Source organism: Haliaeetus leucocephalus, unplaced genomic scaffold, assembly GCF_000737465.1.
Source record: "Haliaeetus leucocephalus isolate CR32 unplaced genomic scaffold, Haliaeetus_leucocephalus-4.0 Scaffold587, whole genome shotgun sequence".
NCBI lineage: Eukaryota > Metazoa > Chordata > Aves > Accipitriformes > Accipitridae > Haliaeetus > Haliaeetus leucocephalus.
In genome coordinates, this window is record NW_010973023.1 from 6760108 (window position 1) to 6778818 (window position 18711).

Here is an 18711-nt window from a genome sequence, read left to right on the forward strand (position 1 = left end):
AAATAATTATCTACCAAGGATAAATATATACCAGCAAGTTAGTACCAGTAGCTAGTTTGAAGTTGGTTTATAATTATCTGTATTAATTATGACACAAGTAAGTATGAAAAATAATTTTCAAAGAGATGATATCTTTTATTTAAGTTTTCTGATTTTCAAATACAGTGCATTGCATTACTACTTATATTAAAGTCTTGTTCATTACTAATTAAAAACATAGTTATTAGTATCATATTTCTTATCTTCTGGCACCTCTTCAAAATCCTGCTTTTAATTTTTTAATTTTATTTATAAAAAACCTAAATTTCATTGTTTTCAATGAGGGAAACTCAGTTTAGGCCACTGCAAATTGAATGGGCAGCTGGCTGATAAGGACTGCACCGTCATTAGGCTGTAGCTGCAAGTCAGTTGTTAACTTTGGATCAAGCTAAGATACTTCAATGCAATAGGTGTCCCTTTCTCACAAAAAAGATGCTATAGTCAAGGTTTTATTGTGGCAGTGTCAGGTTTCTAGGGAGGTATGTGTTCAAGTTAGATACATGCTCCCAAGATTTTGTCTTTGGAATTCTTATGGTATTGACTATAATTACAGGAAACGTGAAGAGGAAAGTAAGAGAAAAGAAGCTAAGCTACAGAAAGGGATGCAGAACGTGGAACAAAATAGGTTTCGAGTACAACAGAATCCTGCAAATCGAGAGAAGACTACCAGCATCTCACAGTTACCTAATAAACCAATCGATACACAGAATAAGAGACCTCTGTCCCTCAATGCTTCACAAATTCAACCAGGGAGAAACAGCAGAGGTTCACCTAAAGCTTGTCACAACAAAGGGACGCCAAAGGAGAGTTGCCTGTCAGCAGAGCCTCAGAGTGAAGGTCATAAAATCAGGCAAGGTTTGTAATCTTTTTTTAATTGTCCTGATGATCCTTTTTGTCCATGTCTGGGAGTGTTTTATATATAGGACCCGTTTCATCTTTGTATCATTTCTTACTCTTTCATTATTTAAGCAATTCATGTAGGATAGAGTTAGATACAGATTCTTTTACTGTGTGTTCTGTCAACTTAAGTAGTCAAAAATACCTGTATATACAGTGTCTGTAAAAATACCTAAAATATGTGAGAACAGGTTGTTGGTAGTTGTTCTATTCCTTGAACTGTTTGGAGAAAATGAGATTAAAGATATTTGGCATATGTGTGGGATACTTGAAGAAGGTTAATGGAGAAATGGTAACTCTTGTTTTTAAACGAGGTTAAAATGAGGATAAAATTGTTTTAAGTGACATCTCTAGCATATAGAGGAAGCTGCTCAGTCAGCTTCATTCTGTGTAAGAGGGTTCTCCTATGATTTGTCTCTGAAGTCTTGTTGAGAACACTCTAGGATATTTTTTGAGAAGTGAGACTGTTTTTAGAAATTGTACTATGAAAGAGCATGTCAAAGCTCTTTGTTACTTTTCTTGCCCTGCTGCACTCTTTCAGTTCTGCCTGTAAATCCATCATTGATTTATCATCATTTCTTGACCATTCCTATATTAGTTTTGCAAGATACACGTTTTAATAACATTTCAACCAGTTCTGACTTCAGCCAGTTATAGGAGCCTATGGCTTAAACCTTTCAAAACTGGTGATGTTAAAGCACCTTTGCTACCATTAGAAGCAAAAATTGGGTAAGTAGTTTATTTAAAGTAAATCGCAAGAACTCCTTCTCAGATGTAAAATTACTGCTAATTGTTCTGGAATTTCTGCTAATCAGAATATTATAAAAATCCAAGAGAAAAGAAAGTCAAAGAGCTGTTCCTACTGAATCATTTTACCTAGATATCTTTAGCTTTTACATGGAAATGCCTTTGTAAATGGAATACTTGACTATATTGTCATAGTAAAAGCAGACATATATATCTTAGCCTAACATATACTATGGTAGCTAAGTAATGATAAACAGAGGTGTTAAAAATTCTAGCAAGCTTTACCTGCACGTGTATTAACTTTATATTAATTAAAATATTCAGATGGCAAAGTAAAACATGTAAGAATAATCAGAAACAGTGGTAGCCAAATGAAAAATGGATAGTTGTAATGAACGTAATGAGGAGAAAAAAGGAGTAAGAAAGATGTGAGGAGGATTACAACAGTGAAGGGGGGAGAAGAGAAGAAGGACAAAGAAACTATAAAAGAGGAGCAAACAGCCTTTTCTTTTACTGACTGCAGTATCCATTTTTAGCCAAAATCTTCCATTGGTTATGACAATGGAAACTGCATTGCATCAGTCAGACCCCTACTGTTTCTTGGAACAAATATAATGGTTTTGCACTGAGAGAATGACCTAAGGAAGTAGGTAGTAGGTAGTCCATGGGAAACATGGGCTATAGAGTCAAACTGACTACAGAGATCAGGACTGAATTTGCCAAATTTTGTGCAGAGGATTCTAATATTGATACTTATATTTGAAAAACTGCATTTATGTTCTGTTGTCTGCACTACCCTTCACAGTAACCTAGGGAATTCAAACCAGCAGCAAATGCTAGCAGCCTGTAGGTTGGACTTTTGATTGAAGGCTTCCCTGAAGTTGGAGATTTCCTGATGTAGCTATGCCAAAATAATTTTTCCGTGGTGATGGTTCTACAAGTAAAATTTTAAAGTCATATAGGCTATTGCCCAGAGATTTTTTGCTTTTCAGTATATCTTTAAAAGCAGAATATAATATCTGTAAAAGATAGAATTTTAATTTTAAATAGAAAATTATTTGCTATTGTTTATTATCTTTCTTCACCATGAGTGTTGAAAATGAAGAGAATAAAACTCTTTACTCAAGGTTCCTCTGAAAATACGTAACGTGTCTACTTCTTCTACAGCAAGACCAGTTTACTTTCAGAGATTGTAAAGAAAGTCCCCTCTTGCCCAGTCCAAAAAGCCTGTGTTTGAAATAAAATGCTATTCCATTTTTAGGCATGCATTGTCTTTTTGCTATTGAAATGATGCCAGGAAAGTTGATGCAGCAAGGATCAAATCATCAAGTTCTTTAATCAGTTCTCATTAGGTGTTTTAATCCTCTTGTGACCAAAACTTTAATGGACTTCATAGGACGTTTTATTGGAATTAAATATAAATTTACATCCTGTGGGCTGTGAAAACTGTGATTTAGTTGGCGGGTCTTTTCTGATCTGTTCTCTGCAGAGAAATCCTCTTTCATTTGCCTTAACTGTAGTGCAAACAGGTTAAGTTCTTTTTTTGTGCTCTGTACTTGTTATTGCTCGGTCTTCCTGTCTATGAAAGTTTATTTCAACCTCAAAAGATGAGCTAGGATACTTAAATTATGGGTTTTTTTCATTATCCAGTTACCCAGTTGTTCAGATTGGGAAGTTTGCATGTACTACTAAAATGTCTTATGATTGAAGTAAAAAAGCATTCTACATGCTGTACGTGCAAACCAGGTAGCAGGTTTTGGTGAGTTCAGAATGACAAGGCCTTTTTTAAAAAGCTGTGTTCTTTTACCTTGCTGAGAGATCAAAATAGTGCTGTAACAGTGCTGGAAATTTCATATGTTTGAACTGATGGTCAGCCCTATACCTTTTTTATTGATGGCACTAGCAGTTTTTTACTTGGCTTCATTAGGAGTGGTATTATGCCCATAGAAATCTTGACATCAGAAGGAACATTTTTTAAATTGTCTATTCCCCTGATGTAACACAAGAGAGAGGGGATTTCTTTCTCCATTCTGGGAGATTAAAATAATATATCAAAATAGATAAGAAATCATTAATTAAATTAATACTAGATTAAAATATATTAAAATAATAGAATTTTTTTTCCCCTGTCCCAGAACATACAGGGCTATCTACCCATATGAAAATCATGTATAAGTTAGAGTAGCCTCTCAGCCCATGCTGACCTGTCACTATGATAAATCTTCCATGTTGGAGACATCATTGATGATAATCATTAGTTTCTTCTGTGTAATCTGTTAATGTGCCATCTTCTGTTATCCAGTCAAAAGAGTATCCTCTAAAGGCATTACAGTGAGGATAAATATAGCACGGTTTCACCAGGTTTTGGATGATACAGAAGATTTTCTTTGATTCCAGTTGTCCTGGTTTTGGCTGGGATAAAGTTAACTTTCTTTCCAGTAGCTGGTACAGTGCTATGTTTTGAGTTCAGTATGAGAAGAATGTTGATAACACTGATGTTTTCAGTTGTTGCTCAGTAGTGTTTAGCCTAAGTCAAGGATTTTTCAGCTTCTCATGCCCAGCCAGCAAGAGCTGGAGGGGCACGAGAAGTTGGGAGGGGACACAGCCAGGGCAGCTGACCCAAACTGGCCAGAGGGGTATTCCATACCATGTGACGTCATGCCCAGTATATAAACTGGGGGGAGTTGGCTGGGCAGGACAGATCACTGCTTGGGAACTAACTGGGCATCGAGTGGTGAGTGGTGAGCAATTGCATTGTGCACCACTTGTTTTGTATATTCCAATTCTTTTATTATTATTCTTGTCATTTTATTATTGTTATTATTATCATTATTATTTTCTTCCTTTCTGTTCTGTTAAACTGTTCTTATCTCAACCCACAAGTTTAACTTTTTTTCCCAATTCTCTTCCCCATCACACTGGGTGAGGGGGAAGTGAGTGAGTGGCTGCCTGGTTCTTAGTTGCTGGCTGGGGTTAGACCATGACACAGTATATCAAAGATCTCTTTGTTTTCTTTTTCCCCTCTTACCTATCCTTTAACACCCTGTCTTTTTGTTACATTTCATCGTATCTGGTCTATTTTCTCATCCTCCTGTTAGTTTCAAAACAAAATGGAAGGTGGATGGTATATGGGAGGTTTTCAGTTTTGCACTCCAGTCTAGCTTCTGAGTCATCCTCACAAGAGTGTTTAGAAGCAGTTATCACACAGCAGCAAGGGAGAAATGGGAAGGACTTCATCAGTTGATTTAGGATGTCGAGGAAAATACTGAGAAGCCAAGCACTCTGGGTTTCCTGGGTCAGTGGGTTACCCTGTCTGTCACCATGTGCCAGGATACAGGGTGGCTAGAGCAGAAGTTTAGCAAATAAGCTTGAAACAGTGGCGGTCTGTTTTGGTGTCTTCACTGGAATGAGCAGGTGTGTTCAGGGGGCTGCATTCCTGCGCCACGCGGTGAGCTGGTTTCTTTGGAGAACAGCAGTATATTCAGGTAGGTGAAGAAATAGTTTCTCCCTGTGAACTTTTTTTAGACATCTAACTCAAATGTAGTGTGAGAAAGAAAAATATTTGTAGAACAGTCAGCAAATGAAGAAGTTTGGAACTGTACTGTTACAGGCAACCATGTCCTCTTCTGATTCTTCCTGCTTACACATTTTTTTCATTTAAGTAAATCCTAGTGTGCCTCAAAGGTAACTGAGCAAAAAAAATTAGACACACAAACTATGTTTTGCTGGATCAGAGACTGAATGTTGGTTTCCATTTCTCTGTCTAAAGATTCATTGAGGAAACGCATCAAAAGCAAGTCAAGTTGTGTCCATTTCCATTGTGGTAAAGCAAAAGAGGGAACAAAAGTTGAAGTGAAACATCAGGTTGCAGCTGCTACAGAACTGGATGGAGAAAAGCACAAGGAGCACACTGTCGAGGCAACGGGTACTTGTGCTCGGAGGAGCAGAAGGCGTACTACTTCTGCTTGTAGGACTGCTAGTGTTGGAGAAAAATTAAGAGATCAAAGTCAGTCTTCATCTGGCAACAGGGACCATTGTGAAGGAACGGCTGTGTTCTTCTGCAATGTCAGTTGTACTGGTGGAATTGCGAGAAACTCAAAGCAGTGTGAAGCTGCTTCCAAAGGCAAAAGGCATCAGCAGAAATCCAGAAATAAAGAGGTAAATGATGAGCGATGTTCACCAGCTGGCTCTAGTAGACCAGGAAGTGCCAAAACGGTATTTGTAAACGCCAGAAATGACAGTGTGCATGCTGTAGAACAAACTAACAAAGTGGGAGATAATGAATTAGCAAAAAAGGCCTCCCCTTTATTGTCTGCTGAGGCAGAACCTACCGGAACTGTGCCAAGAAACCCAGCAGCGTGTTCTGCTCCTGATGACAGCTTGAACTTGGAAAAAACAGGCGTAATTGGATCCAGGAATGCAGATGATCAGTTATGTTCTGTCGCATGGCAAAGTACAAATATTGAACTAATTCCTTTAGAGATTCGAATGCAGATAATAGAAAAAGAAAGAAAAAGAAAAGAGCTGTTTCGGAAGAAGAACTATGCTGCTACGGTCATACAGAGGACATGGAGAAGGTAAGACTTCTGTTTCAGTAGCTAGAGAAGTGAGATACATGTAAATGTAAATTAAATTAGGCTTGTGGGCAATACGCTTTATTTGGTCTTTCTGCTTACAACATTACCACTGCTGAATCAGGAATTTAATAATCCTTCACCAAACAAGCGGAAGTAGGTTTCAGTCACTTAGAATTACATTAGTAAGTTCATAAAAAGTGCAAGGTAAGTGATGACTTAATAATTGGAGAAGTTATTAAACTTCCATTTCAAGCACTGATACTTCTTTAGAGAGTGCAGATCAACATTTCCTTAAGCCTAGAGTTCACTGCTCTTGTGTTCGTTAGCAAAATTGCACATGTAGGGGTACAGGGCTTTTCCTGAAAAGGTGTTTGTAACCAGACCCTTCACCACCGCTTAGTTACATATTTGAAATTGTATTCTGACCTGACTTTTAACTGGATAACCAAACCACAAGAGGTTTGGAAGCTTTGGAAGTTCATTGCCAAAACTTGAAGCTAACTTGAATAACTTGATTGAGCAGGAACAACTGCTGTACAGAAGAGGCAGACAGGAGAGAGTGAGATGTCCCAGTGTTCGCTTTCCATTGTCTGCTTTCATGAACACATGAGTTTCAACCTCAGAAATACAGTCATTCTTGATGTATGTGCTCCTTAATATTTAATTTCTTATCAAAATTGACAGGAAGAGTATGGCAGCTGTAGGTGAAGCATATATTATGTACATAATTTTTTATTTCCTATTTTTGTTGAAATTTTCTTCAGTTTTTATGTGGATGCAGAAAACCATAAATTGCTGATTTTTACTAATAACTGATCTTTCCAGGTTTCTCACTAGTTTAAGTTCCATATATGTTTTAATATTTCTTAGTGTTCAGTTAAAGAAAAAATAACAAGGAAATTCGTTTGAGAGCTCAACTCTCGCACCCTATGGTATAGTTCAGTAGTGATGCAAAAAATTGTTCCCACAACCAAACTGTATCAAAGGGAGCAGCTGGTGGATGTCTGGGAGCATACAGAGTGTAGTAACATCCCTGGGAAACCTGCAAGTTTCCTGCAATAACAGAATCAGGTCTTAATGCCCAACTGCCTGCAGAATAAACGCTGAGTCACTGGTAGACCTCCCTTCTTCTGGGTCATGCTGGAAGCTTTGGTTCCCTTGCAGAGAAATTTGGAGGGGCTGTTTCTTCCCCTTGCTGTGCCAGGAGCCAAGTACCAGCAGTCTTCCTAGTGCAGGGTAGCATCTGCATCCAACCCGTTCTGCATCCACACGGAGCAGAGGGGAGCACGCAGGAGCTGGAGCATCAGGGGCTGCTCTCTTTGTCACGCATCCAGCTGCAGGAGGCAGCCAGCCTGGACTGTTCAGCCACTCCAGTAATGTCTTCTGGGATGCATCAAGCAATGCCAGGACCAAAAGTTAAGAGAGAACAGTTCTGAATACTTACTGTACAAGCGTGCTGTTTTGACAAGGAAAGATCTTTTTGCCAAGTACTGCGTAGCTCTGGAAAGCTAAAAAAGAGGCATGAGGTTGTGCTGCCTTCTTTCAGTGGTGCTTCCAGGCTTAAAAATCCTGTTTCTTACTTTGCAAGGTGGAGTGTTACCTGTGTTCCCTATTGTACGAAACACCAGGTAGCTAAGAGACAAGTATTACTAGCCACTTGTTTGTGGAGTTCTGAGAACTGGTATTTCTCATTGCTTTTTACAGTTAACTTACGAAGTCCAAAGAAGTCTTGTCTTCCTCAGAAAGAGCTGATGCTGCCCCTTACTAGGGAAGGGACACCAGACCAGACACCCCACGGTCCGAGCTGGCAGTCCGTTTGTTCCTAAACTGAAATGTGGTCATTTTAACATTTGTGTTGGCTCAGCAAATACTTCTGTTTGCTGCAGCTCTTTTACTGATCAGTCTAAATAATTCCAAGCATGAGGTTGGATTTACAGTCCAGTAATATTCCAGGCTATCTCTTCACTGTTGTTGGAATATAAAAGCTACACTGGCTTTTGTGAGTACATTCCTATTCCAGTGAAAAGTTAATATTTTGGAACTTAGTATTTTAAATTAACTTTTTAGAGCCTCTTTTTTTTTGGCGAAAATTCTGACTTTTTTGTACAGTATTACCTATTTCTGTACTTCTGTCATATTTGCTCTCTGTTTGCTATTTATGCATCCAGCTCTGGGGTCCCCAGTACAAGAAAGTCACAGACTTGTTGAACTTCAAAGCAAAGCAGCCACTTGTTCTCCCAGTGATCCACCACTTCTGCCATCAGTTCTCACTGCTGCTTCCAAATGCTATGCAAGCAGCTTAGTGCTGGCAATGTCCTCCTTGGCCGCCTTTTCTAATGTAGATCCTGAATTCTTGTCTTATGTGTTCAGATCCTTTTAGATACCAAAAGCTAAAGTAAGTCAGGAGTAGGTTAGGAGAGTATATTCATAAGTGATACTACTGCTTCTGAAGGCTATGCTGCTGTCACTTAACACCGAATTAAAATCCTTACAGAGGAGTAGGTGCATGCCATAGCTTTCAGTCAAAGCGTAAAGATGTGTAGTGAGTGCTTGTGCAAATTTCCTCACAAGAACTGGGATCTAAAGCCTTGTATTGAGCTAGCTTACCTGTGTAGAAATCTTTGCATTCCATTTACAGTTTTGACTATCTAAAGATTTTGGATAGATCCTTCTAAACTATCCACCTGCTGAAACAGCAATGGTGTGTTATGTCACCAAGAAGTGCATGCACTAACGTACAGCACTTCGGAAATTGTGGAGATTAAAGATTGTTTAAATAACATTTGTTATTTAAAGAATTAATAAAGAAGAATAAATATATTTGTTCTGTTTGCAAAACTCATATTTTATAGAACACTAACGAGGATCATAAATTCTGCAAGGCTGCAGGAGAGATTAGTTTGGCAGTTCCTCCACTGTCACTTCGTTATGTCTGCGGACAGTTTAGTGTTGCTAGAGCTTTGATGGAGTTCATAAAGTTTGCAGCAATATCATAATGCATTTATTGCAGTGTATTTCTAGGCAGCTGTATGTGCTGACTACTAATATGTCAGTTATTCTGACACTCTTTCTGACATACTTAATTTCCCATCCACTGTACACCAAATTACAGTTCTTATCAGGTGCCTGCTATGTGGCTGTGGGTCCCACTCAGTCCTGTGTTTGTCTTTCAGGTCCAGGCTTGCACTGGTAAATAGCTTGTACTTGTAGACAGGAATAGAATTACACATCATTAATGTATAATTCTACGTAAGAAAGACATAGAGGTACATGCCTGCATTCTGGCATTTCTCTAAGTTAGGATTAAGTACATTTGTCTCACTCTGCAAATTTTATAGTCATGATTTACTTATGGAAAGTTTCTTGAGGGCTATTGTGAGCTACAACACAATGCTACTGGTCTACTTAAGTGTCTTAAACTTGCCTTTCTCAGGAAGATGTTTCAATTCCCACAGTCCACAAACTTTATAAATGTAGTCCTCAAAAGTGTATTTTAAGGTGTGTGGCTTGTCAAAGGTTAATTGCTTATCCTGCTCATTGAGGCTTACAGATCCTGTGTCTGGCTCGCTCTCTCGTGGGGGACACTGAGGCCTGTGCCATTCTCCAGGGTCTACAGTGAGTCAACAGAAGCTGGCAATCAGCTGGTTGCTGTCATTGTTGCTCTCCTGCTGGAATCAAACTATATTCTCTTCATATATTATTGCTATAGGTGTACTTTGACCAGCGCTAGTTTTTAAGATTAGAGCTTCTGTAACAATGAATCTGAATAACATTTGCCAGCTTTGTCATTCTGCACATGTATTCCATGTTTCTTTTATGTGCAGTAGCTTTGTTGACTAAGCATTGAGTATTTTAAGGCACCACATCAGATTCATGGAGCAGCAAACTTGGTCCCATTCGTCTTTTTGCTCACTAGGATCAGAACAATCTGTTATGGGAGAGCTGAATTAAAAAAATGTGCACACGCTCTAAAGATAACTGCCTACATCTTCGCAGTGTCAGAGCCTCACAGTTGTTCTCTTGTTGCTAAAAACTGCCAGAAGTTCTCTACAAACATGAAATCACAGCTGGGTGCAAAGGTGGAGTGCCTGTGAATGGGCCACTTCATGTATCAGCAAAGGCTTCTGGCAGTAATTACTGAATTCCAAGAGAATAGCTTAGTATTCTTTTCTGCTGAAGTATGAAACAGTTCCCCAATTGTTTTTCCTGCAGCAGTATTCACATAACCCATCCTTAGCTCAAGTTATGTTAGCAAGTCACTGTAATTGTGCCCCCCTTCACTTTCTCTCCCTCTCTCAACCTGTTGAAAAGTTCTAAGTAAGTGACGTGTTATTTAACGAAACTGGATAATTTTTTTCTTTTGTCTCTTAATAATGCTTTGGTTCTGAATTCATACAGCGCTTTGCAACTTGTAGGCACTACAGACATTTATTGGTAAGATGCAGTTGCTCCTCACATTTGTTATGTACTTTTAATGAGCTGTGTAACAGTACATGCCTGAATTCTGAAGCTCCACTAAATTAAGACTAAATAAGTTTGTCTCACCCAGCAAATTTCACAGAGGTAAAATTTACTGAGCTTATTGAAAGTTTAAAATTATTGGGGCTGTAACTGAGCATATCATCCCCCTTTGGCATGCTATTGTGCTCTTATTTACTCATTTTCTATATATGGCTGCTGTTTTGTTTGAATTATATAGTGCATTAGCTTATAACATATATTTAAACAATTTGTATCTGGTTGTGTTGTCTTTTGTTTTAATTTAGAACTTGTTGAAGGTGGAGCAACAGAACAAAATCACCTCTTTCTCCCTCATTCCTCATTCCCTTTACCAGGGCATCCAGTAGAAGCCTTTTTGAATGCTGAAGGGGATGAGGATCAATGTGTTTTGGCCCATTACCAAACACTTATAATTCATATTTTACAAGTGTGACTCTCTGTTCATTTGTGACAGGCTTGTACTGGAAGATTCAGAGTTAATTACCAGGCCAGTTAATTGACTTGTGAGTGTGAAATGCTAATATTCGATTGAATACTTCTATCTGAGTCAAGAAAAAACCACAACAACTCCTTGTTGCTGGTGCCATTAACCACCGAAGTGGGAAAAAGGACAGATAATCTACCATTGCCACTTGGAACAGGGCTTTGACTGCATACAAGATCAAAGCAGCCGTGGCAAGGTTGGGTCAGGAGACAGGCAGCCTTTGAAGGGAAGGGAAAAAAAGCAAGAACAGATTGCTGAAAGCAAGGTGAAGGGAGAATCTTCAGAGGGATGGAAAGCAGCTCGGTTTTCTGTAGAGTAAGTGTGCAGTTGAACGCGTAAGAGGTATATTTGGCTCTTCTCTTGCACTGATTGACTGAGAATACAAAGCGGTAAGGCACGGGAGAAAATTTGGTGTTACTAAGCTGTGAATGTAGTGAAAATGAGAAAACAGTATTGATTATACTGTTATATCATAAATATTTATAGGTTTTGTCTTCTCTAGATTTTCTATATGTTATAAAGCAGTTGATAAGCTGATGTTGGAGTACTGTAACTTTTGATACGTGTAATGCCAGATCTTTATTAGCTGTGTGAAATAATAGATGCATCCAGAACTGAACCCAGCTCCTACTTTTTCTTCTGAGCAAACATTTCTCATCCAAATGACTTAGCACATCAGTGGGAGTTGTTTTCCCAGTTACTCATGTAATCCACCATGTGAACTGATGCGTGGAAAGCACCGAAGTTAAAACAGGTCACCTAAAACAAGTGCTCTTCTCTTTTCTGCTCTCTAGTTACCAGCTAAGACAGGAGTTGTTTCAGCTTCTTAGTGCTAAGCGGCAGTGCAAAGAAGATGAAGACAAATGGAGACAAGAGGCAGCTGCCTTCTTCATTCAGGTTGCTTGGAAGAAACAGCTGAACCATAGCCCTCTGAAATCAGTTCCTTCATGTAAAAATCTGAAATCTATAAACAAAACCAGCTCAGCCATAAAAACCAGCAAGCAGTCCATCCTTAAGCAGATCTATGGTAATTTTGTCTTCACTATACTTCATTTGAAATAGCTACGCTTTTATTTTTATAACAGAGTGATCCCTGTATTTTGGATTCTTCTATACACTTCTTAACTAATTGTTAGGGATTTCAACTATTTATAAAAATTAGTCTGAATCTCAGGTGTCCTGGGTGATGCATTTCTGTTTCAGGTTGAAAAAAAAACAAACAAACAAACAAAAACCCCTGTGATTTAAAATGGTTGTTGCTATAGCTGTTTGAATCACCAAATAGCATTATTCCAGCACAGGTCTTGAGCAACGAAGTAATTCTGTTGCCAGAGCTGCTCACATGTATCAATGTGGAAAGAGAATAGAGCAGTTAAAGTGGGGATAGCTGGCTGTATCAATCAATGCACAGTGGCTATCTGGATCATGGTTTAATTTTTTCAAGCATTGTTTTAAACCTTTTTGGGTTTGTATTGTTTTTTAAATATTTCCATTTGAAGAATATGGTCTTGTTCCATGTTAATAACTTTCTTGTTTGAAGACAGCTGGTCTTTATTTGAAGAGCGAGATCATCTTTTCTGGTAACACTGCAGTGCTTTGCGCTATGCCTGAATGTGCACAGTGCAAAGGAATGCATCTTGAGGAAAGGGTAGAGGAGAAGCATTGCTTTTAAACCTTGCGTTCCTTTACAGCATGGATCACTGATGGAGTAAGGATGTGCTAACTATATGTGCTTTACCAAGTGATAAGTCACTTCTATCATGGCTCTGTAGTTTAGATAGCCAAAAATGATTAAATATAGATAATAATTTTCTTTTCCTTCTTTTTTATAGCAACTGCAAGATGTATTTTAACTTTAGTTAAAGTTCAGTTGTGGTTATCACAATTTTCTGTCATATAGAACATCTCATGAGTCTCCTCATCATAAATGAGAATAATTTTTAGGACAAAATAATGCTGTAGCCTACTTAAAATAGTTTATAGCTATACGTAACCACATCTTTATGTGAATAAACTCAGAGCTGTTCATATTGTTTGTTGAAGGACGTTCTCAGGAAGGCAAAGTGCATCAGCCAACAAGACCTCCTTCTAAGCTGAAACTTTCTGATGTGCAGCTGGTCTCAGGTAGGACATATACATTTTTAAGAATACTTTATTGTTTATATACATATGAGATTGGTTTCATCTTAGAAAAGAAAAAAAATCTGCTCAAGAACTGAGATCTCATATCAAAACACATAACTACCACCAAACTGTTGTGATTGCACGTTCTTTCACTACTTTTGGACTCATTTGAGCACTGCACTTTTATCTTTATGTTGAATCATTTACATGAAAACCAGTTTTCATTGGGCTCTTACTAGGAAAGACCTTAATATAATGGACTTGTACAGTGAAAAGCCAGTTAACATTCATCTGTGGTTAAAATTGCTTACAGATGCTCATACTTTGGTTCAGCAGCACAAATATTTACTAGCCCTATAGAAGGAAAGAGACCAGATTTCTACACCTGTCAAGAATTTATACATGTTAATTTGAAATACACGGTTTAGTGCATAGACGAAAACTTGGAAATCCGAAGTTACTGATCTGATCTCTGCCCTTTCTTCTAAAAGAGCATAATGGGGTTCCTGTGCTGTGCATAGAGCCTCAATTAATTTCATAGAATTTTACTTGCAGTAACTTTTAAGGCTCTAACAAAAATCATACATTTATTTGCTGCCAACTCCGAAGCCATGTAGTCATTACCAGGTCTTACTTGGGAGAGCCTTAGCTCTGTTTGAAATTTTATGTATGGAACTGGTATTGGGACAGTAGGGTTGGCACGATCAGGACTTTCAAGCCGTGCAGGCAAACAGGATGGGGCTACACTGCATAATACAGAATAGCGTTGAAGAACACAGATTGTGAAAGTATTATCAAAGTCATTAAAGGCTGGAACTTTTATACATGTGGCATTATTTGACAGCTTAAAAAATGAAGTTAGAGTGCACAGTCATCTCTCCTATTCTTTACTAAATGCCATTTTTAAGACTTTGCCACTGTATTATGCACTGGCTCGGGGATGGGAGCTATGGTAATGTCAGCCCTTCGCCATGTGAAGGTTTAGTGCCTCGTTGGACATTTGGTCTTTGTGGTTTTATCGCATGTAGTTCAGAGGCAGGCCACAGCTAGGTAGCAAAAAAGCAAATGCTTCATGGAGACAGTAGTTCAGATAATTTGCAAAGGGAAGCAAAATATATTTTCCAACTAGCTTAACAGAACTCTGAAGTCAAAAAGAAATCTGACAGTAGACCTATCCTTGAGTTTGTTAGCACTGTAGTTGAGTTTCTGCCTCAGTAACAGACAGAGGCTTTTTAATTCCACTGTTTGAAAACTGTTTTAAGAAGAGGCCTGACCAGACAGGTGTTTGATTGCCACCTCTTCATGCAGACATTAATCTAAATTTTAAAAGAGCTTTAGCGAATAATGCTTCTTTTCGTTTAACTTTTCAGGACAACAGATCTCCCTGTCTTCTGAAATAAAAAGGCTTTCTTTTGAGGTTTGAGTGTCCTTTGCTTTCATAACTTGGTGACGAATAGGATAGTGATAGGAACTCTGCCCAGTTCCTTTAGAACACTACCTACTTTTATTCACCTAATAGGAGCTCAGGGAACTTTAGCCCTTACTTAAAGACAATAACATGTTTTTCATCTGACTGCCTTTGTGCATGACAACATTACGTTTGTTGGAAAAGTTCAGAGCTGTCAGTGGCTAATGCCAGATATTCTAGTTCTGACGTAGGTGCCTGGAGTAGGTCAGAATAGACTGTTCAGTTTGATTCTTCTCTTGCAGAAGGTACATCTGGGAAGGTGAAGACTGACTGTCAGCTCTAGTTTTAATGTTCATATAGGTAGTGAAAAAAGCATGCAGTGACAAATCTGCAACAAACAGGAGACTGACACCAAACTCAGTTAACTTATTGGCATAAGCAGACTTTGGAGTGAGGACACAGAAGGTATTGAAAGGAAATGTACAAGTCAGCAACAGGGGGCAGAGAATGACAGGTTGAATAGGAGTGTGCAGTGGGACGTACGGACGCTGGGTAGGTGCTTCAAAATATTCTGGCAAATAAGGCCTTTATGATTGTTAAGATTAAAACAATCTGGAACCTGAAAGTTGTTCCTTTTTCATGTATGTTTTTATTCAATAGATGGCTTTTGCCAATTCAATAAATGGCATTTGAAGAGGCTCTCTGCAGCAAGTCAGACAGATAAGCCCCTTTTTTTGTTTAACTGTGGACACTGAAGTGTGTTTATAAGTTGTAAAGGAGGTTTTGCAATTCCTGACATTAGAAAGGCGTCCTTAAGATGAGCTGGGTTCTCCCCCTCAATGAAATGTTCAGATTTGCAGCTGGGGTGACCTGGCTAGAATGGGATAAAGCACTGAAATGTTCGCATCTGTCCTCTACAAAACTGGGAAAGGAAAACATGCATATTGTTTGTAGCATGTTACAGTAAATAAAAACATTGAATGAGCCCAGCCCTTCAGCCAGACTCAAAACTGAAGAGAATGGTCAGCTGACATTCATTTCTGCTTTCTAATAATTCAGTCTTCACTTTAGCCCTGGACTAGTTTCTCCTACTTTCTAGAAATGACCCAATACCTAAAGTTGCTAAATATTGCTCAACAAAAGCTCTTGCTGCTCTTCAGCAAACTCAGCCAAGAGCATTGATTCAGTGACTGAACTGTCAGCCTGGAAACCTTCATTCCTTTATGAGGGTAAATCTCTAGTTAAGCTCCATTATTACTGTCTGCGTTAAACACACGCAGTTGCATTCTATGTAAGCTGTACTGAGTGCCACAGAAACCAAACTCTATTTACAGATAATCAACAGCAAGGTGTCAGGAAAAAGGCACACTCTTTTCCTGGTGGATTCATTTTTTACAAAATTTAGAATCCAGTGTAGATGAAGATGAAACTTCTTTTTAACCACTACAGTTACTCATCAAACCCCTTTTTTCTTTTACAGTAAACAACCTACAGTGTGTTAATTTGCTGGAGAACATGGGAAAATCAAAGCAATTTTCATACAACATGAGACCAACCACTGCTGCAAAATCAAAAAATACAGGACTCAAGCACTAAGCAAAACTGAATGTTTGGAATTTAAAGAGCACATTCTGGTGCAACTGTTATCTTTCATAATGTACAAGTCATCTACAACGTATTAAACTTGAACACATTTTCAGTTTTGTATTATCTCAGCATTACATGCCAAGCAGACTTCTAAGGAGCTGGACTTATTTTGTGTACAAATTAGTTTTTGAATGCAACTGTTAATTTATTTAGTGACAGGATGAAATCTGAATTGCATTTGGAAACAGAAAATGAAGCGCTAAGCCCCAGCATTGCAGGGGCTCCCAAAGTTTTCCGTTGTCAAAAGTAGGAATTTTGAATGTGTTCATCAAACACACTTTCAAAGGGGAGGGCAACTGTACTGAAGCTGTAACAGTTCTAGAAGACTGCTATTCTATTTCACCTCAAATTTATTAAATGTATTTCAAAATCTAAGTGGGAAGGGAAGAACAGCCTTCATGCTCTACTTCTGTACTAAAGAAACAATTGGCTCTCAGCTAGCTATGGATTTGGAAGGAAAAGTAGAAACATTGACAGAAAACACTCAGTAAATAAACTTGCTTTCCACAGCCGATGGAAATTGTTAGGGGTGTGTTTTCTGCCCTTTGAAATTATCACCAGTTTTTTCTATATTAATAACTTTGTTTTTATACATGCACAAAAAGAGTTTCTACAGAAAGCAAGAAAAGATAGGACCTATTCTAGAAGAAAACTTGTTCTTATAATAGCTTTGGAGCTACCAGCATACAGTATTTACCTTGCACAAAGTATTTAAGAATATGAACTCAGCAAAAATAAAACACTGTTACTCTAGTTTCAAAGTATATTGTTTTCTATTTTTTCTGCTAGTTGGTATTACATAATTCTGGGTTTTTTTTAAATTAATATGATGCTTCAAAATAATAGATGATTGGAGTTAATATAAGTCTGTTTCTCTGCAAGCACTTAAAGAAAATCCAGTCTCCTTGAAGCTTAACACCCTTGCCTGCGGTCACCACATCTACTAAAACAACCTCCAGTAACATCTACTTGCTTGAAAAGAAAGGCAATAGAGGTATGCAGTTCTTTGTAAAATTTTTATTCTGTTTCACTTACAAAAAAATTGACAAGCTTTGTTCCAACATCTTCCATTCAAAACTAAATAGAAGTAAATGCTTTACAATAAATGCAGTTCGACCTCTTTAATATACCGTGTTTATAGGGCCAGGTCCCTGGGGATGAGAGGCAAGGTAGATGTTGAAGCAGTAATGGAGGTCTGTTAGCCACTGCTCTTGAACTTCACCACTCTTCAGTGTCTAGAAAGAAGGGGAAAAAAGGTAAAACTCAATTTCACCAACAAAGCTTCACTTTGTTTTTACAGTTAATCAGGTACGATGATAAAGGTACAAGATGGCCTTGTTCACTTGCACACAGTGACCTTATTCTTCTCATTTAGTCATTTTAACATGGTATGTCTGTTAAAGCCAAAATAATAAAGTGTTACTACTTGGTAGACTAAGTCAGTGTTACATTATGAAGTGTGTGAATTACACCAGATGTGACTTCCGTACTCTTAATTATAGTGGCTTGCTTACTTTCCAATTCTGCAATTTATAGTCAATTAAAATGCAAATGAGCGTGGTTCTACTAAAGCAGGAGAGCTCAATACCCCAGTCTACAGGAGAACTGCTACCAACATAGCCCACAGTCCAGTAATTCGCTCTCCCTAGCATTCATAAGCAGTTAAAAAACCCCAACAACAAACACAACCCACCCACAGTGGAACATCACAAAAACAGGCTGAGGCATTTTCAACACCAAAGGAAACCAACCACTTCATTCTCTGTTAGAGAACTTGCATGATAATCTCTTACATCTGATTTTGCCGCCACTGAGGTCATTTCTGGTAACAGACCTTTTAAAAGCTACTAATGGATACGTGTGGGTAGCTTACTCAAACCTGCGGGACATACAAACTCTCTGCACTCAGAACTAGCAAGAGCTTTGTGTGAAGACAGTTTCAGATTTTTTTCCTGAAGAGAGAAGCAACTGTAGTAGTCTCAAAACCACTGGAACGTAGACATGTGAATAGAAGCGCTGGGTTTTGCAATATTTGAAAGAGAATCTACTTTGCACTGTATATATCTGAGAGAGTTTGATTCAATAACATCCTCGTACACTTATGTACCCCTGCTCCAATAAACAGAAAAGACTAGTTTCTTATTTTGGGACAGCTCTCCCTCAGACAGGCTGTGTAGGTAATCCACTGCCGGTGCCTTTTGTTAGGAAGCCACCTGTTGTCCAGGGCCGCTGGATTGGGTGCAAGCTAAATTTCAGAACTCTCTCATCCGTGCAGCGACCACAGGAGC

General features: G+C 38.4%; 2 protein-coding genes across 3 annotated transcripts in view; one reads left to right on the plus strand and one right to left on the minus strand.

Moving 5' to 3' along the window:
• The window catches only part of INVS (inversin), a 92238-nt gene extending 75866 nt beyond the window's left edge, over window positions 1–16372 (plus strand). Inside the window, exons 12-16 of the mRNA XM_010577967.1 lie at window positions 593–894; window positions 5453–6260; window positions 12039–12271; window positions 13288–13368; window positions 16257–16372. Of these exons, the coding sequence (XP_010576269.1) occupies window positions 593–894; window positions 5453–6260; window positions 12039–12271; window positions 13288–13368; window positions 16257–16372 (1540 nt within the window). The remainder of the gene's footprint in view (window positions 1–592; window positions 895–5452; window positions 6261–12038; window positions 12272–13287; window positions 13369–16256) is intronic.
• A 1048-nt stretch (window positions 16373–17420) lies between these two features.
• The window catches only part of TEX10 (testis expressed 10), a 59844-nt gene continuing 58553 nt past the window's right edge, over window positions 17421–18711 (minus strand). For both annotated transcript variants that reach the window (XM_010577969.1, XM_010577968.1), the window contains exon 16: window positions 17421–17658. In XM_010577969.1, coding sequence (XP_010576271.1) covers window positions 17545–17658 — 114 coding nt within the window. In that variant the 3' untranslated portion in view covers window positions 17421–17544. The remainder of the gene's footprint in view (window positions 17659–18711) is intronic.